This window comes from Lepidothrix coronata, unplaced genomic scaffold, assembly GCF_001604755.1.
Source record: "Lepidothrix coronata isolate B3197 unplaced genomic scaffold, Lepidothrix_coronata-1.0 Scaffold10, whole genome shotgun sequence".
Taxonomy (NCBI): domain Eukaryota; kingdom Metazoa; phylum Chordata; class Aves; order Passeriformes; family Pipridae; genus Lepidothrix; species Lepidothrix coronata.
The window spans coordinates 2,485,926-2,512,308 of NW_016690190.1; the positions used below are offsets into that span (position 1 = coordinate 2,485,926).

At 48.8% G+C, this 26,383-nt stretch overlaps 1 protein-coding gene across 3 annotated transcripts in view; it reads left to right on the forward strand.

Annotated features, from left to right (window-relative positions):
• Nucleotides 1-9,581: 9,581 nt before the first annotated feature.
• Nucleotides 9,582-26,383, forward strand: part of HIPK2 (homeodomain interacting protein kinase 2) — a 130,129-nt gene continuing 113,327 nt past the window's right edge. For 2 of the 3 annotated variants that reach the window (XM_017804682.1, XM_017804684.1), the window contains exon 1: nucleotides 9,582-9,817. In XM_017804682.1, coding sequence (XP_017660171.1) covers nucleotides 9,799-9,817 — 19 coding nt within the window. In that variant the 5' untranslated portion in view covers nucleotides 9,582-9,798. Of the gene's footprint in view, nucleotides 9,818-16,204; nucleotides 16,283-26,383 lie in introns of all 3 variants that reach the window. The other variant, XM_017804683.1, reaches the window with a different exon arrangement.

The following is a 26,383-nucleotide window of genomic DNA, read 5'->3' on the forward strand; positions in this document are numbered from 1 at the left end:
GTGGCTTGCTGCTTTAGAGTAAGATTAAATGAATCAGTCTCACCATTTGAATGCGTGGGAAGTCAGAGACAGCAAAGTGACAACTAAGGATGGTTTATTTATAATTGGCCCTCCTTCTGTAGCTGTTTGTGCACAAGTCCTGTGCACTAAGTACAAAAGTACCTGCCCTTTATGTAAAATTATTCACAAATGCTACGTGTAGGTCAGTAGATGCCTACGCTGGTTTGGCTGATTACAAAGTTCATGTAATTATTATTGAACTGTCTAGTGATGTTTAGAAAAAGAATACAGCTTATTATGCAGCAGCTTCAGAGGCTCTGACTCCACGGTCCTTCAGCCAGGAGTCTTTCACAACAAGGAAGAGCCTGAGCTGGGTATTGCTGCCAGAATTCTGGAGGAATGATGTAGAGACTGGGGCACCCCCTTGTGCAGCAGCTTTGCAGCCAAGGGCAGGTCTGTGAGGGCTGGAGGGCAGAGGCAGAATTGTTGGAAGTTTTACTAGTGGGGACCTTTGATGCTTAAGCTGCAGTTCCCCATTCCTTGAGATAAAACACCTCTGAGTTTAACCCAAAGGTTTCCAAAACAAGACTTGCCAAAGACAGGCAGGAGCAATCACAAGCTTAGGATAAATTCAGTAGTTTATGGTCCTGTTTGATTAACGAGCCCAACTGGAGCAGCATTGCAAGGAGAAATAGGTTTTTCAAAGGAAAAATGTGGGTTTCTCATCTCCACCACCTCAGGATGTGGCCTTAACCTTTTGAAGTGCCATTCTGAGTAAGGAAAGGCAATATCAACAAATCTGAAATAAAGTCCCTGAGAGAAGGACCTGGGTGTGGCTGAGGAGAGCAACATTGCTCTTTGCCTAGCCTCCAGGTGGGGAAGTCAGTGGAGTGAACCTGACCTCCAGCTTTTATTCCTCCCCACTTTGGCAGGCTTGGCCTTTAGTCTGTAGCATCAGCCTGCCCCCCTAACTAGGAAATATTATTAAAATGGCATTAAATATTAAGAGAGACAACACAGCATCTCTCGCAGTGAGGGAGCTCCTGACACAGCAATCTTTTCCTAATAAACCGCCTTGACAAACAGTTTACTTATGTTCTTATTTCAATTAGATGAACTACTCTGCAGTGGTAAGGGTGAGTGTGTCTGGGTGTTATTTTGAGAAGTAGTAAATATTTATTCGGCTCTCTCAGCACAGAAGTGGGTGGGCAGCAGGGTCCCAAGACAAGACCTGATCATCACAATTGTTAAAGCCACAGTCACAGGCTGTGGCTAACCAACAAGGAACAATGTTCTTGTGTGAACCCATCACCAATAGCTTAGCTATTACTACTGGTACAGCATTAACAGTGATGGACATCATGGTCAGGTTTGGCTCTTGTAGAGATCTGGGCTGGAGAAGGAGATAATGTCCATTAAGTAGTCAAATAAGTGTAAATACTAGAAGGGTTTCCCATCCCGCCAAGCTCAGTGCTGTGTTGTGGCAGGCACTGCATGTACCAAATATGCTCCTTGGCCCACAGTGCCTAAACACACCAAGTCCCTGAACAGATCTGTGGTCAAATCATGGGCTCAGATCTCCAGGCTCCCAGCTGAGCGAGGGAGTGGTGCAAAGGCAGGAGTGGTGGTGGAAGGCACTTGGAAATTTAATCTAAGCAAAGAAAATCTTCATCTCTGCTTTCTTGGAAACTTTGCCTGCAATTTCAAATATTTTCTGTTGACAGCGTGAAAGTCATGGAAGTAAACATGTGTGCTTGTCTTTGAAACACTGCTGGTCTGCTGGACATTTTGGGAGGGGAGATAAAAATGTTTAACTTGGGAAAAGTAGTTGCTTTCCAGAAAATCCCTCAAAGCTCTACACAGCGCATGGCTTGGAAGCCACGAGGTTTCTGTCAGCACATCTGCACTTATCCCTGAAGTATAGTATAGAAGATCAGCTTAGGCTAAGTGCCACAGAAAGTTTTGCTAGTTTAAAGTCACTGAGTTTGTTTTATAAGGCCTGACCAAAATTTTACCTCAGTCTGTATAATTTTTTCCCCCATTTAATAAAATACCTTTATTTGAAGAGGTTGTTTCAGAGGCTGAAGAATAGATGGAAATCTCTTACCTTGTTGCTGAAGCCATGTCTGAGACAAAACATAGCTGTTCTTTGCTGGTAATGCCACGCAATGGGATTTTTTAAGGTGGAGAGTGGAGAATGGGATAAATAAAGCTGAGTGGTGAGGCAGGATATGTAAGTGGACCAGGCAGGTATTGCCCAGTAGGAATTTGGCTTGTAAATCATCTGGTTAATAACTCCACAGAGTCTATAATGATAGTTGATGCCTCTTCAAAAAGTCAACACATTTTGCAGAACCTCAGTTCTTCATCCCTCATACATTCCTCTACAGCACTTTATACAGTGCTGTAGAATCACAATCTGCCTCATATGTAGCTTTTTCTTTTCATACGGTGTTGTCCTTTTAATCTGAAATAGTTTCCTCCTTTCCCTTTGACTGGTGTTCAGGAACAGATTTAAAATGGGCATTACATATAAAATTTCAGATCCAGAAGCAGAGAGTTCAGAGTGCAAGATAATTCCTCATGTGCATGTCTGCATCCATACAGAAATTATTTGGAGTCTGAAGAATGTGATTTAAAAGTCTGGGCCAAACTTTCCTTCTGAGTGGCTGTATTTAGAGATGCATGTGGTCAGGGGCATCGTAGCGTCCAGTACCAGTAGAGCCACACAGGCTGATAGGAATACAGGGCCCTGCTGATGCCAATGGCCACCAAAAAAGTTGAGTTGATGCTGGAGATTGTCCTTCCCTTGGAAATAGCACTTTAAGTAAGGTAGAGTGTGTGAGTTGGAGTTTAGAGGATGCACTGGTAGTTTCACCAAAGGAAGCTGAGGAATTGCAAAGTGAAAACAGGGTAAAATTTAGAAAGAGATAATGTGAAAAATTTCCTCTTTAAAAAATTGGAAAAAGTACTGGGGGAAAAGAAGCATGGAAATATCTTTGTTACACCCTGGATTGTTTTTAGCAGGATATAAGGACTACATTTAATCTTTGTTGTGTAGAATGGGAAAAGTTTTTTCCTTGCTCTAATTGTGTCTCTTAATACAGCCTTTACTGGTGGAATAATTAACAAAGCCTGCATCACAAATGTGATGCTCTCAGGAGCTAGGTGCTGTTGTGCCCTTTCCCACTGCACCAGAGTTAGGAGGCTTTCTAGTGAGCTCTGGTAAGCAGGAGTCTCCCAGGAATTTCTGAGCACAGAAAATGCACAAGTGGGTGCTATTGGCGATTTTCACCATAAGGATTTTTTTCGGTGAGTTTTTCCTCCTTCCAGCCAAGGACAAACCTCTGACACTAGCCCACATTATTGTTTGAAGACAGATTGAAATCTTGTGATTCTGACATCGTTTTATTTTTAATTTCCACACTGCAAATGTCAGGGGAAAAAATACCCTAAAAATTATACTTCAGAAAAGACTATAATTACTTCCAATTAAATCATGGCCCTGGTTGTTTGAAAGACAACCACAGCTAGAATTTCATTATCTGATAAGCACTTTTTCTTAATATATTTCAAAGTTTCTTTTATTAATAATAATAAGAAAAGGATCCAAGACCCTGCGACAATACCTGAGCCAACTGCAAAAGCTCGACGATGGGAAACTGTGTTTAACCCCTCAAACAGAGAGGCCACATCATTTTTAGGGCATTTATTTCAGTGATACTCCTAATGGGGAAGAAAGTTCAGAAATGTGATCATATGTGGTGGTAGGCCTGGATGAGGTGACCCAGATCTCTGCCTTCCCCGGGGCACTAATCAGGCTGTGCGCTTTCATCGCACCTTTCTGCCATCCGTGGTACCTGAAGCGTTTCACAACATCTGTCCATTGCCACACTCCTGTCTATGTCGGGGTACATCTGCTGAAGCCACTGAGGCTTTATCAGCATCATCTGGTTTCATAGTGGGAATTAAGTCTTATCCCCCTGTATGTCTGCATTGTAAATCCGTTTGTTACCCCCTGAAAGAGGCATTTACATCACACGAGCTGCACTGAGGACGCCACTGACGTTCAGACTGAGTAAAAATATCTGAGTTCTTATAGAATCCAACTCGATGGTGCACAGGATAATTTTGTTGGAGGTTTTTGTGGTCTTATTTTGAACTTCAGCTATGACTGAGCCATCAGTCCTCAACCCCACTCAAGTATGCAGCGTATTTTTGCTGACTGTTTTCTGATGTGCTCAGGAGTCTGTCTGTATCATTTGTCATGCTGAAGAGGGACGCATGGGCTTGAGGGAAGGGGCTTCCACAAAACACCTGCCTGCAAAAAGTCTTGTGTGTGAAGGGATGGGTCATACTGAAGGGAGCAGAGTCTAGCAACAGAGCAGCAACAGGGTGTAAAGTCAGTTAAAACTATAGTCCCTTTCCCTTAGCATCCCAGACAGCCATTACCACAAGTGTTTGAGTTGGTAGGACCCAAAATCTCTGTCACAAGGGACAGGATTTTCTCCAGGTGAGAGAAAATCTCTGCAGAGGCAGCCTATAATGAGTGTTTGCTAACGATGATCCTTGTGGGTCACTTCCAACTCAGAATATTCTGTGATACTGTGATTAGCAGTGATGTAAGGCTGGGAATGGACATACCATAGCAAACTGCCTGGGCATCCACAACTTGTACACAGGACAGACACTCCTGCTATCCATGGAAAAATCCTCCCCCAAATATTCCACATCACAGTGGCTAGTCTCTGAGCTGGTCTTCTTAAGTGGAAAGAAATTAAAAATTGCAATTGACTCACCAGTAAAAATATGTGAGTGTACTCAGCAAATAAAGTAGATTCCCTGAGCACTTACCTAATAATTTTACTTTTAATTAAACTGTCCATTCCCTCACTGATTTACATTTAAAAAGAAAACATCTGTGTGTATTTCACTGGGAAACCTTCCCCTGGTGTTTTAAGAAAATATTTTCCTTTGCTTAACGTGAAATATTTGGGACCTGATCCTTACTAACAACATGCTGCCTTCCAGCTCCACCATGAAGGCAAACAGGTATAAAAGGTTGTCACTGAAGGAGATGTGCTCACCTTGTGTGATTACAGCCTTTCTCTCCTGTTTTTTCTTTGGGTTTTTTTGGTTTGTTATGTTGTTGTTTTCTTAATGTACCTTACAGTCTTTTATTAACACATTCTTAGGCTCAGTCTTTCCAAAGAAACAAATGCAGTGGACAATTAACCAAGAAAGCTGGAGCCACAAACCCCCTCAGCTTTCTTTGAGGGAAAGAGGAAGACATTGCATCTCAGCAGCAGGCACCTCTGCAAATGCCCCTGGCATGCTCTTGGCAAAGCCAGGGCTTGGTGGAGGTACCAGAGAAGAGGAGGTGATGCCTCTTCTGGCAAACCATGGTGTTTCTGGCTCTGAGAGACCAAAGGGCACCTTGTGTCCATTCACACAACCCCCCTAAACTGGCAATGAATGTTTTAAAACTCACCTGCCTTCCTTCTTATATCTTGACTTCCAAAATCTGTATTAATTTCTAAGAGAAAAGAAAGAGAAGCCCAAACTCTCACATTTCCAGCAAAAAACAGTAACCCCTTCTACTCCCGCTGCAGTTAAGTATAGGCTGAGGTTGTTACCAGCAGTCCCCTGAGACACCAGTCAAACACCATATGCCTTTCTGGAGAAGTGAGTTCAATGCTAAGACCACCAAGATTTGTGTATGGGGAGCAGAAATGGAGCCCCCTTGAGTGCCTGCCCAGTGCTGTTAAAAGGCCACCTCTCCTTTCCCTGGCTTAGTATCTGCCATCACCACCCCATAGCCATTGTGGACATAGGTGGGGATGCTGTGACTTTGGTGGTACATGATACTCTGTGATACGGCTGAGTGTGCCATGTGCTTGCACTCAGACTGCGGCTCTGTTTATAGGAGACCCAAATATGCAAATGGAGAAATGAAAAATCTTAAGATGAGGCATTAATATATGCTTCTCCAGTGCTGGTTTGCCATCCTCTCCTGAGTGAAGAGGCCAAAGAGAAGAAGTAGTCTGTTGAGGTGGGAAAGTCTCTCAGGATTCAAAATTTTAGTGACACCTCCTGCAGTCTCAGGCCTGCAGAGAGTGGACCATGATCTCTCCAGCAGAACAGCCTTGTCCCAGGACTGTTGCAGCTGCGCTGCCGACGACTGGCTCCTGACAGGTATGTCCACACCACGGTTTTGTCTCTAGCTCAGGGGCCTAAGGTGTAACATCCTTGCATGGATGCTCAGTTTTGGAGAGAATGGAAAGAAGGTTGTAGGCTCAGAGTTGGGCTGCCTCCAGAGTGCATCCCCATCTGTGCACAGAAATGGGGAAGTGCAGCAAGGGATTGTGCACCTTGGATCCAATCATACGCCCTAAGTCTTCTTTGAAGGAGACTCTCAGGCAGAGGCCCCTGTGTGAGCTGGGAAGGAAGGCTGTGCCTAGCAGGGCAAATCCTTGCTCCCTCTGTGTGCCCACAAACCGCCAGCTTCCTCTGCGCACCAGGTTTTCGCAGCCAGTCTGGGCCGAGGTCAGGACCTGTTGGGGCTGGTTTTTGTTTACCAAATATGCTGTGGCCTCATTTGGCAACAACATTTAAAAATGTGTATGATCTGAACAGTCCTTGTTGGTGAAAATATCCCTATTAGTTTTCCTATCTTTGGATCCATTATCAGCAGATGAGAATCTGTAATGTCCTTGGCGATACTGAACTTGAGAGGCAATCAGGAATTGTCGTCCTAGACCAGCCAAGTAGTCCATTAAGTTCATCACCTTTCCCCTAAAAGAAGCAGAATAACCTGTGCTTTGAAGCCAACAGCTTTAGCATTTGCCTATGTTACACGCAGGTTTGGCTGCTCCTGCATCCCCCTTTGTGCTCTACTCACCAGCCACAGGGCCAGGGACGCCACTTTCATCTCCAGGCCACACACAGTGAGTTCTGCAGACTCCTTTGTCGACCCCTTCCTCTTTTCTTCTGGCAAAAGGGGTGAGGAGTGGGTTTGGTTTATGTTTTAAGTTCCTATGTCATGCCAGCTTTGATGGACATGGAGTTAATGCAGACCCTAAGGGCTATGGGATAGCTCAGAAACAGAGGGAAAAAAAACCTATCAGTGCAGTTTCACACAGCAGAGGCTGGTACCCCCGCCCCCATTCTGCAGCCGAGGAGAGTAAGGATGATGTGACTAACCTGGAGCCATGCTGCAGCACAATGCAATGGTAAGAAGTGAAGCTGGCTCCTATAGCAGCCTGCTCCTCTGGTTTTGTTCTCTGCTTTTCTCCGACACTTCTCCTCCGTGGCTCTGAGACAGGGCTCCATGGCTGCTGCTCTGATCAAGGGCAAGGAGGCAGGCTGGGCTCAGAAGCGTTAGTAGCCTTGGAAAGCAGATCATGTTCTCCATCATAAAGAAGAGAGCGGCACAGAATTACAATGACCAGAAACATGTTTCAAGAAAATATTAGATTTTCTACTCATGGCTAGAGCTGAACTGTGATGGTTACCATGGCTGAATAAAAGAGGGGCGAGAAGCAAGTTCAAGTACTGTGCCCATGTCCATCTGCACGCTTGCCCTCCACCTCTGGCCTGGACTTCCCCCGTGGTCCAGCTGGAGACAGCACCATTTCTTTCCAAGATTTGACCGTGGCTGGTCTCGGGATCACTCTCAAAATGAAGCAGGGATGAGACAGGAGCAGGTTTTGCTCCCTCTGCTGTACATAGTCTTCCAGTGCCATCCCAGCCTACTTGGAGCCCTCAATCACCTCCACCAGTCCTGCATGGCACTCCTCGACACATTTAACATGTATCCTCAGCTTCATGCAGTAAACAGAATGCTAATGGGCCATGAGACAGATCTCCTGTAGTTTCAGGCATTTTTCAGTGGAGGGAGAAAAATCATGCAAAACACTGAAAATACCTAGCTAACAAGAGGGCCCACAGGAGCCTGGGAATCACATCCTCCACAGTGCAGCATGGCCATCCTGCTCCATCGGCTGGGTCACTACGCATTGCTCCCTGGCCTGCTTTTATCTGCCAGCGTAGGCACCCGCAGCACCCCGAGATGAGGGGCCAGGCTGGCAGGAGCACTTGGCTCTCAGTGAAATCCATAAGTAAAAGTTACCTCTTGCCTCCTCCTTGAGACATCAATGGGAGTAGCCCGGCGTTGAGCCCTGATGCGATCAAATACTGCGGTGGGAGAGGTCTGAGCTGGCACCAGCAGCAGCAAGAGGCAGCATTTTTGGGGACCACCAGTAACTGCAGGCACAGAGAGAGTATGTCTTCACTGGTCCAGTCCCAGACTACTCATCTGCAAGGAGCTCCAGGCAGACAGATCCAGACGGCAGTTAATGCAGGATCACAGCCCGAGGTTTTGTTTCCACCTTTGCCAGAGGCTTTGCATGAGTCTCAGCTTCCTTTGCCCTCGTAATGGGTACCTGATGACTGACCTTCCTTTGTAAAGCTCCTGTCAGGCAATGGGGGCTCCCGTAGCTTCACCTACTGCTTTCCTGTATGCACTGACAAAAATGATGTTGGTCGGGTTGGTGATCCTACAGCACGAGCTCAACCGGAGAGATGGATCATTTAAAATAAAAAAAAAAAAGCTGGGGGGGAGGGGAGGGAGAGAATAGGCTGTCAATCTTACTTAGTAAACACTTCTTTGATGTGGTTCCTTTTTAAAAAAAAAAACACAAAACAACAACCAAAAACACAACCTGAATCCTAAAAGCAACAACGTATGTTTATTTTAAATGCATCCGCTAAATATTTACACTGCAAGTAAGCTAAACGAAAAAAAAAAAAAAAGATAAATTGGAACTTTTGTCAGTGAACCAGATTGTGAAATGCCTTGAGGGAATAGAAGATTTATTTGGGGAGAGGGGGAGAGGTAGGAATTTTCCATGCTATTGTAAAACATGAGCTCAAATTATATGATCCCCACAGCCAGTCAGTTGCAAAGCTTCAATCAGCTGCCTTTTTATTTTTTTCCCCCTTCCTCTCTTTTCTATAAAGAGGGGGGGGGGGAAAGACAGAAGAGTTTCACCAACTTCTGTTGACTGTTCCTTTTTTCTCCTGATTGAAATGTGTTGTTAAACAAGATCCCACATAATCTCAGCAGAGGGTTTCTCTCGCTCGCTCCCGCTCCTTCTGGGAAGCCGCGATCGGTGCCATCGGCGCTTGATTATTTGCAAACTCCCTTCGCTGCTTTTTTTTTTTTCTCCTTTTTTTTTTCCTCCTCTCCGTCTCGGTCTCCGTCTCCCTCTCTCTCCCTCCGTCTCTCTCTCCCTTTCTCTCACCCCCAGTGCAACTTTTGCAGGCGCCCCGGCACACGCAGCCATGCCGCTCTGAGAGCGGGGGCACCGCGCCAGCCCCCCTCCTTCCCTCCCTCCCTCTCCTTTCCTCCCTCCCTCTCTCCTTCCCTCCCTCCCTCTCTCCCTCCCTCCCTCCCCAGCGCCGCCGTCCCGAGCCGGGGGGGCCCCGCCGCCCGCCGCCCCTGCCCGGCCCCGCGCCTCGCCTCGCCCCGGCCCCGGCCCGGCCCGGCCCGGCCCGGCGCCGCCGCCCCCCGCCCGCTCGCCCGCCCGCCCCGGCCGCGTCGGAGGGCCGGCAGCGGGGCTGGATGTGCCCGGCTCCCCCCGCGCTGAGGTGGGCAGCGATGCAGAAGGCAGGCGGCAGCTTCGCCTCCGCCGAGAGACACCCGCTCAAGATGGCAGATGTGTGTTGAGTTTGGGGGGCTGCGATCTCGCGTCGTTCGTGGCGGCGTTGCCATGAATAACAGGCGTCCTTGCACCGATGGCCCCCATGTACGAAGGTAAGCCCCGGCCCGGCGCGCCCCGCCGGCACCCCTCGCCCGGTGGCGGCGGGGGAGGGGGGGGGAAGCAGGGGGTCCCCGGCCGCCCGCCCGCGGTTCCCCGCGGCCCCGGCGATGTCGTGGGGAGGCGGCGGGGCACCCCCGCCCTTCCCGGCGCCCGGCGGGAGCAGGGCGAGGCGCGGGTCGCCCTCCGGCTCTGCTCGCCCCGGCCCCGCGGTCCCGGGCGCTCGGTCCCCGGCGGGGGGCGGTGGGTGAAGTCCGTGCCGGTGCCGAGCAGAACAATGAGGTGGACAGAGCTTGCCCTGCGCCTCCGTGTGTGTGTGTGTGTGCCTGCTGCCTGCCTGCCCCTCGCCGCAGTTCGCATTTCCAGGACCGGCCACCCCGCTCCGTTCGCCGGTTTCCCAGGAGTTCCCCACGCCGGGGCTCCGCTTCTCCGGGGTGCGGGGACCCCGCGGGCAGCGGCGGCGGGAGACGGGGCTGCCGGCAGCCGCCTGTCAGCTCCCCCGGCTTCTCCTTCAGCCCAGCCCGGGCTGCGGAGAGAAGCCCAAGTGCCCCAACTTAGTTTTTTCCGTGTTAAAAAAAAATAAAATTATATATATATATATATACACATATGTATATATGTATATATGTATATATGTATATGGGGGTGTGTGTTAGACCGGTGCGTAGTCCAGGGTGTCTGTTTAAAAAGAAAAATTCGAAGATGTATCGGGGTTTAATTTAAATCCCATCGCGACGCATTTATCCTCCCCCGTCACCCCTCCCGGCTCGGTGCTGCCCGGGGAGCGTTACATAAACCGGAGGGACATCCTCCGGCGGCCGCTCCATCCCGCCCGGGACCGCTCGGTCCGTGGCGGCAGAGAGCCGGGCGCGGAGGGGAGCGGGCGGGGGGGCGGCACGGGGACACAGTACTTTCGTCCCCGTGGCGAGGCCGGTAAAACTTATCTGAGGAGGAAATCGAGCCTTGGGCTGCGGCGCCCGCTCGGAGGGCGTTCGGCGGGCGGTGTAAAGTTACCGGCGGCCCACCGGGTTATTTCTGGGCAGCCCCGAGCTCACCCGAGGCGCGGAGTTCGGACCCCGCCGGAGGCGGCCAGACAAAGGGGAGCGTTTTCGGCAGCGCAGACAGGGCAGCCGGCCCTGCCCAGCCTCGCCGCTGCCGGGCACGAGGCCGGCGGAGCGCGGGGCCAGCGGGGGAGCGGGGGGGCCGCGGCGGGGCCAGGCCGGTGCCGGCGGAGGGGCCGCGGCGGGCCCGGGGTGCCGGTCGGGGCCGGCCCGTCGGCGGCGCCCTCTGGCGGCCGCGCCGCGCCGCCGAGCGGCCCCGGCCCGGGCAGCCCCCCCTACCCTGCGCTCCCCTCCCCTCCCCGGGCCGCCCCCGGCGCCTCCCCCGGCAGCGTGGCCCCGCCGCGGGCGGGGGGAACCCGCCCGCCGCCGCTGTCCCCCGGCCCCCGCCGCGTACCTGCCCAGCCCCCGCCCGGCGGCCCCGCGGGGCCGGGCCTGACCCCCCCGCCCCCGGTGCGGCCCCGGGCCGGCGAGGCCTGCCCGGCACCGCACCGGCCGCCGCGGAGCCCGCCCAGCCCCTCCCGGGCGGGCGCCGCCGGCCGGGTGGGTAATGCGGCGAGCGCTCTGAAGTTCGCTGCTCGCCGGGCCGCATCCGGCGGGCGGTGCGGGGCAGTGCGGTGCCCCGCGGCGGGTCCGCAGCGGCCGGGGGCGGCGGGAGGCGCGGGGCCTGCGGTCAACCTGGCCACGCTCCCCCCTTCCCGGCGCACCGCAGCGGGCGAGAGCCTGCACGGCCGCCTCCCCGGAGCCGGGCAGGGCAGCGGAGGGGAGGGGAGGCAGAGGAGAAGGGAGCCGCTGCCGGGGCGGGTAGGGCGCCGGCTTCCTCCCGAGGCCGCACCGGTGTCGCACCGGAGCGTGCGGTGGAAGTTTAGCGGTGCCTTAGAGCATCCTAACTTCGGCGGCGCCCCTGCTTCTGCCTGACTGGGAAAAGGGAGCAGATGGGGAAAAATGCCATGAAAGTGACCTGTAAAAACAAATTCCCCGCAGCCGATACGGGAGGGTCCGCAGCCAGGCTCTGCAGCCTTAAGCCTGGAAATACGTGAATATCCCAAATGGCAGGAGCCGGTAGATAGCGTAAAGGCTGATAGAGATTGTTTTATCTGTATTGTAATGCAGTATGTTTGCGGGTTAAATTGCTGCTGAATGGCTTCGAGGGAGGTGGAGGAGGGGTTAATGATTGTTTTTCGCCTCCTAGTTGCCATGAGAGGTCCTTAGAATTCCCTGCAATATTGCAGTGCATAGATAAAAACTTATCGCAGGGGATGCAATTTCCTCCTTGGAAGGAGGCGAGGACTGCCATCCTCCCTTGCGAGTCTCACGGTTTGTGCATAAGCAGACTGGTTTGTAGCCCACCTCTGGAGCATCAGGTACGGTCAGGCCACTGAGGAGAGCACGGGAGTCGAGGGGTTGGATCAGCTCTGCGTTGCTTCTCGGCTCCTGCCCTTGACCGAGCAGTTTCGGTGGCACACGTGCACGCCCACCGCCACCACCGCAAGGCAGGCGAGGGTAGGTGAAACCGTATCCCTGCCGTACCGATTTCAGAACATAGGCTCTTTGACAGAAAAGGCACCCTGGGAGGAAATGTGACACCTTCTAAGGCCTTATGAAATGGTTCCAGTAGAAATTTTAAGTGAGTGATAACATAGAGCACATGCACAAAGTCACCCACCATTCTTGATGTGCAGGTGAGGGTGGTCCGTGCATGTTCTGAGAAGCTGGTTTAAATACCAGTTCTGGGAAGCAGAATGGTGCCTCACCTGATATTAATAGGCGAGGCATGATAAATAAGTGAATATCTGGTGTGAAATCCTCTCCCACACACACTGCAAGCAGAATTTTCCCATTGGTTTTAAAGAATTTGGAGTTTTTGCTGTTGACTTCTCCTCTCCTGGGTTTTTCTCATCTTTTTTTTTTCTTTTTCTTTTTTTCTGGGTGCTGCAGAGCTGAGCAGTAAAATGAAGGACGTAAAAAACATAACAAGTAGAACAAAACAGAAGTAACACCACCGAACAATGTTTGACCTGTTTTTTGGTTTTGTTTGTGAGCCATACGAGGAAATGTGTTGGGATTCGAAGTGGACCTCATCAGGTGTAATCCTGCATGGCCTCTGCTCCAGAGATGGGGCAAACTAGTGGCTGCCATCCCACTGAGCACCAGAGATGCAGCTTCGTCAGGAGCGGCTGTATTGGCTTCAGAGGAGATGAATGGCTTGAGGCAGGCGAGAATCTGGTTCTCTGGACCCTCCTCTGGGCATTGTTGCCCTTGCTGTGCAAAATCATCGCCTGTGTCCTCACCTGTGACATTTTCTACTGTGCAGAGAATAGAGCCAGGCTCTGTGGACTGGGGAGACCCAATTTTAAGAGGGGGTCTGCTAGACATCAGCAGTGCCTGAGCTGTGGGTAGATTTTTGCCTAGGGCAGGTGCCTCTGGTTGTCTCCAGTGATTTCCTGGGTGTCTGGTACTTGGCATCCTTCAGAATTGGGTAAAGAGAGGTATTTATATGCATTAATCTTTATTTTCTAAACAGTGATTACCTCTGTTTTGGTTTTGTTCCTCTTTGCTTTGCTCCTTACTTATTCTTGACAACTTTTTTGCAACTCACGGTGTATTTTTAGCAGCCGCATCGGTAGTTGTCTATGTGGGTGGCTTATGGAATTAATCTGGTAATATTTGTAAATTGCACCTCACCACCGGTGCCGCTGCTGGAGCTCAGCGCAGGCAGGGACCTGCCTGCATGCTCTGCTTGTCACACGAGGGGCTGGGAAAGCTTGAAAATCTGACCCTGGACTGGTCGTGGAGCAGGTCCCATTTAATGCCAGGAACAGGCCAGCCCTGCTGGGTTTTGAATGCATCCTCAGATCTCTTAAGGCACATAAAACTTGCTCATTACACACAAAACTCGCTCATCAGGGAGGTGGCCCCAGTGAGGCAGAGTAAAGGTCTTTACCCCAAAGTTCATGCAGAGAGATTATAACTCAAAGGCACTTCCTGTTTATGAAATAATAATCAGAACTTAAGCTGTGTCAATGCTGGGACCAAAAGCCTAAGTTTTTATTTGCTCAGGATATGGCTATAGCTAGGATAACAGGAAGTCCCCTCCAGTTAAAATTATTGTTCTTATCGTGCTGCTGTGTCTAGCGATTAAGTGAGTTTGAGATGTAATGGGTGAAAAATGCTGTTTTATTTTCAGAAGGGGAAAGAGCACTGCTGGGCCCAGGGCCCAGGGTGAGCAGACAAAGAGGCAAACACAGTTACTCGCCACAGTCATCGGCCCTTGGACTTTGTGCATTGTGTTCCTCTTCATGGCTGTAACAGGTGGGGAAAACCCAGGTGGCTTCAGCTAGACATGTCAGCGGGCCTAGAAAATGAAGTAATTTTTGTTTTCCCATCACTCAGTTTCACCATTTACTCAGTGGTTGTTATTTAGTGCCCAGTTTCATATGGTGCTTTGAAACCACTGGATGCGGTTTCACCCAAACTGGGTGTGCACGCACCCTGTTCAGTGTAGGTCTTCAACTGATGAGGGACAGCCCAGAGACCTCCCTGATGCTTGTGAGGCTTTTGAACTTAGGTCAGTCTTGAGAAGTTAGCCTGCATATCCGTAGGTAGATAGCGTACTTGGGTGGCTAAATGAATAAGGCTCAATTTTGACCACATTACAGCAATGGTGTGTAAAAGTATGTGGATATTTGGTCAGGAAGAAAGTTGGGAAGTCAAATCATGGAAGAATTAGTGACCCGGGCTTGGAGGTAAATCGCTGTCCTGATTGTGGACCTCAGCAAGTGGGTCCCAGGTGACGGTGTTAGAGCAGTGCTGCCAGATGGCGAGGTCAAGAGGAAGTGCGGTCACCTTCTGCTTGGACCAGGCTGAGACACCAGTATGAGGCAGATTAGACAAGTTCTTTCAGCTGTGGGAATTGAGGCAACTGTGACAGCACTACCTTTGGACTTTGTGAGGAGAGTTTGCAAAGGCATTCAGTGGTGGGCTAACAGTTATTATGATGTCCCCATCCCTGTGTCTGTAGTGGATAGGTAGGCTGAGACTGTTTTGGTTTTGTTTTTAAAGTTCCACCCTTTTCCTCTCTGATCCCAGTTTAAGAAGATATTTTAAGGTCTGTGCCTAAATTTAAGCTCACATTCAGTGCTGGTGACTTCATTAGGATTGTTTATGTCTTTAAAGCTGGCCACACGCTGAAGTACCTTTCTGACTCATGGCCTCTATAGCTTAATCAGTCCATTTATAAAAATGAGGTTGTTTCCTCACCCTTACTAGGAAATCTCTGCCCTCTAAATGTGAGAGGGCTTTTTCTTGCTTTTAGAAGGATAACTGGTGGATAACAAGAAGTGAGAATTAAACGCGATTTAGAGAAAAGGTTGTTTCTTCAGCTGTTTACATACCCTAATACAGACCTAGGTGTTGAATGGGAGGCCTTCTCTTTTAAAACTATTCCCCCTTGCAGTACAGAGTTCAGCTTTTGTTTTGAAAATAAACCCAGGTGATAATTTCAGTTCAGCAACTTTTCTGTTTGTCGTGCAGGAAGAGTAGAGGCATGTTAATGCTTCCCCCCCTGTTAACAGCACAGAGCACACCTGAGTCCTCCCTCACTTGGCCATATCAGCAACCGAGGTCCATCCTCAGGAAAGCACAAGTGCATGTATTTTGGGACCACTCCTGAATTCAGGTAGCCTTCTGAGTTGGGTAATTTTGATAGTAAAAACGATTCTTCTAAGACCTGCCCACGTACGTGAGGGAAGGAACAGCCTGTCTCCGTAGGCTGGCAAAGGCATCACCATATTTCAAAATACCTGCCAGAGTCCAGATTCAGGACTAAAACAATTAAAAAGCTGTAACATTAGGATTTATTTATTGAATGGAAGTAACAATAAGCTGTAATACTGCATGTTTATACAATGGTGTGTATGTTCAAGGTGCTATATAAAGAGTGGCTGTCTGATCAAGCTGCTGACAGAATGATGCCAAGGAACAGTCTTCTGCTTATTTACAGGATGTGTACAGAATAGCCAGTGGGAGGCAAGCAATCTCAAGATGTGAACCCCTTGAGCTGCTCCTGGGCTCGATTCTGATATAGGTCAGCAACAGCCACAGTCACTGAAACCTGCGGAGCTACACAAGGAGAAGCACCGTCTCCCCATGGCAGCATCAGCCTGTCTGTGTTGTGTTCTGGAGGGAGAGGGAGTTTCATGCTGGGTGAAGGATGGCATAGTTTGTTCCCTTGGTTTTCTTCAGCATTACCCCTCAATGGGGCGTTTGGTTGGAGAAGCTGAAGCTCACTCTATTTACATGTTCTCTGTCCTGCTCACCTTCCAGGGCCTGTGCTGACATCTGTCTCTGGAGGGATGAAGTAAGAGCAGTCACAGACAGCTCCTACCCTGAAAAGTGGGAAAGGTCAGTCCTCAAGGCAGTGGTATTTACCAGAGATACTTGGGAAGCTCTAAAGGCAGCTGTCTTCCCCGTTCATTATGACTTTTAATACTTAAAGGTATTAGCAAGAACTGGAACAATGGTGTTACACAGCAGTACCCTGCAGGCTGACATCTCTTTCTGTTCTAAAGACTGACAGGTTTATCTTGGTCTGTGGGTTATGCTGAAATGCCAGAGAAACTTACCTCTCACCAATATCATTGAAATTGTAGGAAGTGGGCATAGGAAAGATTTCAAAAACTGTTTCAAAGCAGGATATTAAATGCCCATCCAGCATGTTCCCTAACAGGCTTGTCCAGCGTATTTCCCATGTATGGGGTGCACAGCCTGCCCAGGCTGTCATCACTGCCCTTTGCTTTGTCACTGAAAAGATTTTACCTCCTCATTAACTGCTCTGCTTTGCTTGCTCTGATTCCTCGTCCTTTTAACAGTGGGTGTGGGAAAACTATTCCTTTGTCTTTGTCATGTCTGTCCTTGACTTTGTATTCCTTCGGCTGAATCATATCTCAAACACATTCTTCAGCTCTTTCTCCTGTGTCCTGTTCCCTTCAGCTCTGACCATCCTCCCGTTTCTCTGTGCTCCCTTCAGCTAGTCCACCTCTCCTTTCAATGGCATTGCTAGAGCACAGTGCTGTATGTTGGATCCTGTGCTGACCAAGTAGAGCAGAAGCATTCCTTCCATCTCCTACAGGCAGTGCTCCTGTTTGGTTTAACTTTTGTACCATGACATTGTTCATCTGTGTGCAGCTCGTGGTGTGTCGTGGCTACGAGATGCTGTCCAAGAGGTCTGATGCCTCATGAGCCGTTTTCTATTCTCTGTGTATGGAGCTAGGCTTTCCTACCTAAGTGTATGATTTTCGTATCTGTCCCATTTGAATTTCATCCTGTACCCTTCAATTTGTCAGGATTGTTTTGAATTCTTATTTTGCAATCCTGCTTGCTGTCACCTGCCAATTTAAAAAGCACAGTCTCTGTTTCTTCACCAAGATCAGCTTTGTTTTCCACTCTTGTCTCAAATAGAAAACACAGAAGAGATTGTTTCATAAAAAATAGAAACAGAACCTTAGCCACAAATATAAAAGAAACTGGAAAACACACAAACCACTTTGCATTGTTTTACACCTCCTATTCTTTTACTCTCGTGCTTTTGAAGTATTCCTAATAAAAGTTGTATTTGCTGTAGTGGTGCCAGTGCCAAACAAAAACAGGACCTTACTGCACAAGGCATGGTATTGACATGAAGGGGCAGATAGTTCCCACCCCAAAGGGTTTGCATTTCTTGCAGTGAAGACCCAGGAGCATGGATCGTAGGAATTGGCTGAGCTCTTTGGGGAGAGGAAATCACAATGTGTGGGTTTTCCTGAACATTTCTGACAGGGGTTCCTTCAGGGAAGAAAGGGGTGGGCTGAAGATTGAGATGGAGTAAGGCAGTAGGTTAGGAACAAGAGAGAAGAGGATGAGAGAGAGAGGTGGGAAAGAAAGGTGAGAGTAAGTGACTGTAACAGGAGAGAGAAGTGATCCCTGAGAAGTACGGGGGCTGGGGCTGTCACAGCCAAATCTGGCAGGAACAGAAAATTGAGTGAAATGCTGAAGATCCCATCTTGGACTGTTTTTGCAACTGCCCTTACTGACTTCAGTCTCTCCCAGGTTTTTTCTCTGCAGTTGTTTCTAACGTCTTTGGACAGGAAAGTGAGCAAGGACAGGAAATGCCACCTGTATCTTAGTACAGGCAAAACAGAGTGTCTGCCTGGGGATTCCCCCCGTCTGGAGCTGAGACTAGAGGCAAAACTGATGCTGTGGCATTCCCTTAAGATCTCTGATCCTGCTCACCACACTCAAGAAATTCTGATGGGACAGAGGTTATCTGAAACACCAGCACTTTCCATTGATCTGAGATCCTTGTGGTTTCCTCCCTCGCCGCCATTGCCCTTCCCATGACAGCGGTGTCTATGCCGGATGAATTTGATCTGCCATCCTCCCTCCTCCTCCCCATCAGGAGATGCATACTGAATTTTCCCTTAGCCTGCACATGATGCCTTTAAGGGCATGTGTGACTGCCCCACCCTCTCCATTGTCATGTCTGCTCTACTCTTACCATCAGTCCAGGTGACCAAAACAGGTACGAGCATGGAGGCACAGTCATCAACACCTGTGCTTATGGGTGAGAACCACATGTGCATCATCCTGCACACGGATGTGCATGGCCCAAAGGCTGGGCATGTTTCAAGCATGAGGCTCAACATACTATTCTCTCTAGCAGCAGGTTGGGTATGTCAGTGTGTTTGGCAGTGAGTCTGTAAGATTTTGGTTTTTCTCTTGGGTGAAGAGAGCAAGAAAAGCTCCTTTCTTCTTATAGTTTGGAGTCAGGGTGTTTATTTGCTACTGGATGTGATCCAGTAGATTCAGTGTGTCTCTGCACAGAGAGGAAACAGCAGAGAGGAAACAGTCTAGGAGGTTCCTGGAATGGGTGGAAGATAACTTCCTGACACAGCTGGTGAGTGAGCCAGCAAAGGAAGGCGCCCTGCTGGACCTGTTTTATGTGAACAGAGAAGGACTTGTGGGTGATGTGGTGGTCGGAGGCTGTTTTGGGCACAGTGATTGGTTTTCAGTTTTTGGAGAAGTAAGGAGGGGGCTCAGCAGAATGGCTGCCTTGGACTTCCGTAGGGTAGACACTGGCCTGTTTAGAAGGCTGGTCAACAGAGTCCATTGGGACACAGTCCTGAGGGCAAAAGAGTCCAGGAATGGTGGACATTCTTCAAGAAACAAATCTTAAAGGCATAGGAGCACTACAGGAAAGACACTGAGATGCCAGTGCGTGTCCAAAGAAGGGCGATGGAGCTGCTGAAGGATGTAATGCACAGGTCTTATAAAGAGCAGCTGAGGGACCTGAGGTTGTTTAGCTTGGAGAATAGGAGGCTCAGGAGAGACCTCATCACTCTCTATAACTACCTGAAAGGAGGTTGTAGTGAGGTGGAGGTTGGCCTCTTTTCACAGGTAACAAGCAATAGGACAAAAGGAAATGGCCTCAGGTTGCATCAGGAAAGGTGTAGATTGGATATTATGAAAAATTTCCTAATGGAAGGTATTGTCAAGCACTGAAACAGGGTGCCTAGGGAAGTGGTGGAGTCACCATGGACATGTTTAAAAGATGTATAGTTGTGGTGCTTAGGGGCATGGTTGGTTGTGCGCTTGGCAGTGTTTGGTTAGTGGTTGGACTCATTGATCTTAGAGGTCATTTTCAACCTAAGTGATTCTATGGTTCTATTTATTTTTGCTTGAAGACATGAGGTTTTTTCCTAGTTACAGATCGTAAAGGCATACAGGATGGTGGATAGCCAGCAAGCTCCCTACCTAATAGCTGCCTTGGTGGGGTGTTACACTTCTGAAGGGAATGTTACAGCAGATGATGGAGTGGTTTGATGGAGACTTGGACTCTAGCAGCGAGACTCAGAGAACATTCAGTCTCAGAAAACTTGCAGAACGTTTCAAAGAAAGTTTGTTTTTTTCAGGAAGGTCCTTTAGCTTTCCCAGAATATTTTTACTTGTAGGCAAAATTTGTAAGCATTCTTTATTTTTAAAACAGGGTTTATATTCTGCTTTTGTCTGCAACGACTCCAGCACTGTTGATGTATTTATCTTTTCCCTGTTAACACTTGCTGTTCCTGGAACGTCTCCTGCTTAGCAGCTGTTTGTAGGTGCGGTTTTTTTTCTCTCCCATCAACATGTACCTTTCCTTCCTGTTCAAGGCATCCATAAACCTCTTGTAGTGACATCATAGCTGTTCCCATAGCAACAGATTATGATACTAGAACAGAGGATAATATCAAACAGGAGGAGGAAGAGATAAATTATGGTGTTTGTGTGCGTGTGTCTGAGGGCTTGATTATATTCCTACATCTCTTCGAGGATGTTGTCTGCCTAGCTTCTCCTCTGTTTATCTTATGTGCCTTTTAAAGGTTAAGAAAATGTGAAGGAAAAAAAAAGATCTGGAGGTCAGAACAATACAAACACATATTTTTGTGGGTCTCTGTGTAAACCTAGTAGGCTGAGATTTGGTGTTTTATCTCTGATAGCTCTTCTATGTCTCCTGAGAGTAGTCTGGAGAAAACTTGGAGGCACAACAATCCTGTGGTACAGCTTCACTTTTATTTTAATTACAGATTATTTATAGCCCCTAGCAGCTGGTATCCCAAGTCAAAGATCTCTGTGCTGCAGATTTTTCAGACGATGGACAAATGTGGCATGGCGTTGCCCCAGAGAACGTGCAACCTGCATTTGAGAAAGGTTGCAACAAGTGCTCAAATCAGCCAGAGGTGGTGGCATGGGGAGAAGAGGGAGAAGTACCCAGAAGAAGGATGGATATTGGAGGGACTGTCATCTCTAGACTGCTCCAGCCTGCCTAGAGAGGGTCATGGAGGAGGCGGTCTGAGCCTCATCCCAGTGTTAGCTTTTCACAGTGGTGTTTCTGGAAGAGCTGTGTCAGTAGTAGGCCAGGGGCCTGGTTTGTGACCATCTGCATGGTTCTTCCATGGCTTCAGGCTGTCCCTCTGACAGGAGCTGACAGCAGCAGGATTGCAGAAGGGCGAGTGTCCATATTGCTCCATACTTACATTGGTAGGAAGGCTATCTGTTTGCTTAAAGTAATAGGCTGAAGGTGAAGAATGTCCAGTTAAAATGCATGGGGTTTTATTTTCTCCTAGGCAGCACTTAGTGTTGGCAAATTCCAAATAGTTTGGTGAGGATTTTCAGCAAGTCTCTGTTTTGCCTCCAAACGGTGGTAATTTCTGGCCATCATTACTACTTTCCTGTTTAGATGTTTGACTTCAGAAGCTGGAGAAAAAATTCCAAGAAAACCCTATTGGATATCCTCATAGTGGATATCCAATAGTGTGTGTGGAACCTTTAATCTTCCTCTTGTGACAGAATTTCTAGGGAGTTAAATAACTAGTCTTTAAAATACCCAGAGTAGGGTCATCTCTAACATGGAAATCTCTGGTGATGCACTTGAGCACCTTAACACTGACAAACAGTTTTGATCCCATGCTGAGGCACTGTAGTGCCCCGGGGGGAATGCAGGGGAGGGATCTGAGCACAGCAGTAATAGGTATGTGTCAGCTTGCTTTAGCAGTACAATTGGCTAGGGGAGTATGTAATGGGGCTCCTTCCATTACGGGAAGAGCCCTGGGTCAGCAGTGGAGCAGTGCTGGGATTAGGTGATGCCCATCCTCCAGCTCCCAACACAGCAGTGCACAGGAGCTTTCTGGTGTCTGGGCAGGCTGCTGGTGGGCTTGTACAAAATATATGTGAGCACACAACACCTTGACAGGACTGAATAGCTAGGTCATCTTCATAGAAGCTTATTGGGAGCCAGTAGAGACCACAGGGGGCTGGTTGGTTGTGCTTCCCCTGCACAGCACCTGAATGGCACACTAGCCCCAGTTTCAGAGCAGGCTGATGGCGTTGTCCTGCAGGGAAATGCTTGCATGATCAGGCCTCAGGGTGATGAGGCTAGGGAAGCTGGAACAAGGTCTTTTGCAGAGGGAAGAGAGATCTCAGCCTTTACTGTGAAGCCAAATTGAAACAAAAGGACAGCTCTTGGCTACGAGCAGTTTGTGGACAGCATGGAGAAACACAGGACCTCATAACTCCCTCAAGGCATGTGCCTGCAAAGGAAGTGGGGATCACATTTAGTGATGAGTACAATTATAAATTCCTTCATCTCTTCTAACACTATCACTGGGACCACCAGAAACATGCCTTCCCACCTAGCTCCCCCTCTGCATTCTTTCAACATCAGAATATTTGTGTATTTAGCAGGTGGAGATAAGAAACAGGTTGCAAACCCCATTTTAAAATAGCTGCACCACCTGACAAGGATGTGTGAGACCCAGACACAAGCATACCCCATTGATGGTGACAATATTTCTCTTGAAGTGTCATTTTCTTATCACTTATCTGTGGCTGTGAGCACCTGTGTAACGAAAGTGCACCTTCCAAAAGCCTGTGCTGCCTGAAAGCACGTGCGAGTCAGAAGGGACTGCAGATGCTGTTATCGAGCAGTGTATGTGAGAATACAGGTGGAAGAGTGTATGTGTGTATATGTGGGACTCTTTCCATGTTTGCAGGCACGTGTAGGAGGGTGCACATATGTTTGTATGTGGCTTCATCCTCTTTATCTATGGAAGACAGCATGGGCCTGATTCTCCTTAGAACTATTACACCGTTCTCTCAACAAATTTCATTTGTACCTGGGCTCTTTTCCACTGCAGGGAATGAAGAAGGGAGATTTATTATAAATATAAATTAGGCTTTGTGTGTGTTTGTGAGCTGTCTTAGCCTGTACAGGAGGAAATATAAACAAGGTGAATGCAGGGTGTTTATGTGGAGCAATGCTGTGACAGTGTATGTGTTGGCAGGAGTGCTGTCTGCAGTCTCTGCGTAAGAGGTTGTGTTGCCAATGTGAGTGTGGAAGACTGTAAATCACAGTGTGTTCAGGAGGGGACACTGCCACTCTGCCTGTAAAAGGCAGGAAGAGATTTTTGAAGCAGTGTGACTTTTCAGACTGAACAAAAGGGTTACTAGAAGTCCAAGCTTGAGAAAAATATCATCCAAGACATTTTGACAGAGGGTGATCTGTAATCTGCATCCACTAGCTCATCTCCATCCTGATCCAGAACAGCCGCATGACAGGCATCTTTCATGCATCTTCTCCCAGTGCCAAGTTTTGGTGGCCCAACTGGACCAGTTCTTGGATATCTCTTCAGCTCTGCTAATGTGTCTCAGGTCTGTCCTCTGTATCCTCAGTTATTTCAATCTTGTCTTAGTCATGTAGTGTAGTTGGGCTCTGTATGCAAATACAGTATCCCCTGGGGAATCTGTATCCCTTTAGATGTGTTTACCATATCACTCACAATGTATCTAATGCAGGTGAGACCACCTCAGTAAAGTAGCTGTGTCTTTTCAAGTATCCCTACTGGTCAGCACCTGAACCCTGGTTTTGTTCTTGCTCAACTGCAAACTCAAACTGCAGAGTGTGGAATTTAGGACTGGGCTTGGCTTAAAAGTTATTTCATGTTCCTCCAAAATCATTGCTGTTTCCCAGAGGAGCACTTGAGTCATTATCAATCCTTGCATTTCCTTTCAGCCAGGAAGGGTTGAAGGGGTTTCAGGAAGAGGGTACTTTACAAGGAGATGTCTGCTTTCCCTTGCCATGCCCTGTCACAAACAGACACTGAGACTCCTGCCAAAAAGCCACTGCCTGCAGAAAATAAAGTGGGAGGGAAAAAGAAGATGGGATGTGAGTGAATGGCAGGAGAGGGCATAATTTCAGGTGAGGATGCCTGATGCTTTTGCTACCCGTTACAATAATGCAGATGCTTTTGGTAACAGGGATGGTGAGCTAGGAAACATGTTTCCTAGCCACAGTTTATACTTGGCATCACTGGAGCAAGTTGCAGGTCCTGGTTTTTTGTTTCATTGTTGTTGGTACTTGGGTACTTCTCATCTTCTTGTTGTTGCAGGGCTTATGAAGGGAATACTCCTTGGGTATTTTGAGTTCTTTCTCCTGTTCCTGGCAGCCTCTTCCCCTCTGTCACCCCCTGTCCAGCCCAGCACTGTCACGTTCAGTTGTGCTTGGTTGAAGGTGACCAGCCCTCCTGAGGTGTTCATGGCTGAGGACGTAGCACGAGCATCAAGAACATACTGACTTCATATGGGAACTGAAAGCTTCATGTCAAACGTCCTAACCCATGGGCCAGCAAGTGTGGGGACTCTGTGGTCACCCTGGGGCTCAGGATGAGCTGTGGGGGGCCGGCAGGCATGTGAGGGAGGAAGAGCACAGGCATGGTCGCACAGGTAAAACACTCTGTGGCTACCATGAAGTGCTTGCTGAGAAGATGGATATTGGGAGTTATTTGGCTAACTGAGGGAAGGGAATTGGGAGCCTCTCCTGCTGATTTCTACCCTCCTGCCTTGTCCTCCAGGGATGTGGGGAGGGCTGTGGGGAGCAGGTGCTCCCCATCCCCTGCTCTGGCTGTCTGGGCATATGGACTGCCCACCGGGCTGCCTACCAGTCAGCCTGTGGAGCACTCGTCCCTTTTTCAGCTGGAGGTGGCAACCCAGCAGCACACGAGAGCTGTGAAATCCAACCCTGTGTTGGGACAGGCTGCACTTAAGCCCCATGTAAGCTCTAATTTGAAGGCTTAAAGGGAGCTGAACTGTGACACTGAGTGCTGTGGCTGAACTTCACCCTTCCTGAGCTGTGACAGCCTGCCACAAGGGCAACCAAGGGGCAGGGCAGCCTCTGCATTCCCAGCAGGGCCAGGAACCTTCAGATGAGTTTCTTGGTTCCAACAGAAGCGTTGGATTTGGTCACGTTTTAATCTGTAAATGTGATTAATTGTGGCTGGCAGTTCTGACCTCTGTGGTTTGCACTGTATGGCCAGAGAAGTAGTTGCAGTAACAGGCCTGTTCTGGCAGTCCAGCTCGTCTCCATACGTCTAAGTATGGTCATCCCTATAGTTCTGCCCTGATAAGTGCTTTTCATTTCCCAAGCCTACTCATTGCTTCTCCTGGCAGGCAGCAGGCTCAGCCTGTGGCTGGTAGCAAATAACAGCACCCCTGTGCCAGGCTCCTAAAGGCCACATAGCCACTATACTGGGCCTCTGTTGGGAGAGTCCCCCACCTCCCTCTTGTAATTGTGTCCCTTTCTGTCCACACTTGCTGTCTGCTCAGGGACCCCTTTCATCTGATGCCCCTTGGGGAGATGCCTGGCTCCCCACACTGCTGGAGTGGGTGAGCTGCCCAGCACACAGGTAGTCACAGAAGGCTGAAACTCGCTGTTTCTTCCTTTTTCTTTGCAGCTGTGATCCTTGTTTATTTATTTGTAAGAACTGTTATTGCGTTCACTTAGGGTCACTTTAGCATGAGATATCTATTTCGGAGCCCTGTCACTGCTCAAAGCACAGCCATAGTTTTAGGAAAGCTGCAGAGTGTGCAATGCTACACCTGGGCGTGGGAGGGGATTTTGATGAGGGGCTTATCTGTGCTCAGATAGCTTCTGAAGAAGATAACCCCCAGCATCATGCCTGCTGTATTGCTGGGAAGCACATAACATGTGTCTGTGTGCCCACACCAGACCTGTCTGCAGATGTCCCTGGAAGTATCCTGTGGCATGCTGCCCACCTTCCTCCACCAGTCAGGACCGCAGGACTTCATCCAGTATGCCAGAGAAAGTATCACTCGTGTTTGTCAACCTTTACAAGAAAACAGATTGTGATTAAGTCAAAGCTAAGGTTGTAGCACATGCTGGAGGCTGGAAGGTAACTGTAAATCCTAGGTCTCATTTGCACAAATGCATTTGGTTCCAATCCTAAGGGCATTTTCCCTTCCCCTACTTACGCCTTTGTTTCAGAAACATGTAAATTTTTTTTGCATTTATTTTTTCAAAACACCACAAAATGCGGGTGGGGGGCTTTTAAATTATATTTGGTACGTAAGGGATAAGGAGTATTCTGGGTGCTTCACAGGGTAGGAATCTGTGGATAGTTGTCATTTATGTGTTGTCGGTGAGGAACACTGAAGAGTCTGGATACACCAGGAGAGTAGTAATGATTTTTGCAGTCTCATACTTGTAGGTCTGCTACTCGGAGACCTCTCAGCTTTCTTCTGGCCCAGCATATGAGACCTCACAGAGTGGGTCATGTTTCAGGTGTGAACCTTACATACAGGGTCATCTGGTGGATAAATGTCCTGTCATGGAAGGGGTGTGGGCTCTGTGGCAAGGTGCTGCAGGAGTGGGGGATGATGCTGGCCAGTTAGGCTCCTTCCAGGGCAGCAACCTGCAAGATGCCCCTACTCTGAAGCGGCCATCCTTTTTGTCCATGGAGCAAAGAAGAGGGACTTGATTTATGTCCTGAAGATGTGGGAGGTACAGATCTGCCCGAGAGCTCATGAGGAGGCAGTGTGGTAGTGATTCCCAGATTCGCTGGGGGTCACCAGTGATGGCACATTTATACTGCTGAAGGCCTTATCCCTAGCAAAGGTTTTGTTTACATTTACTAGCTG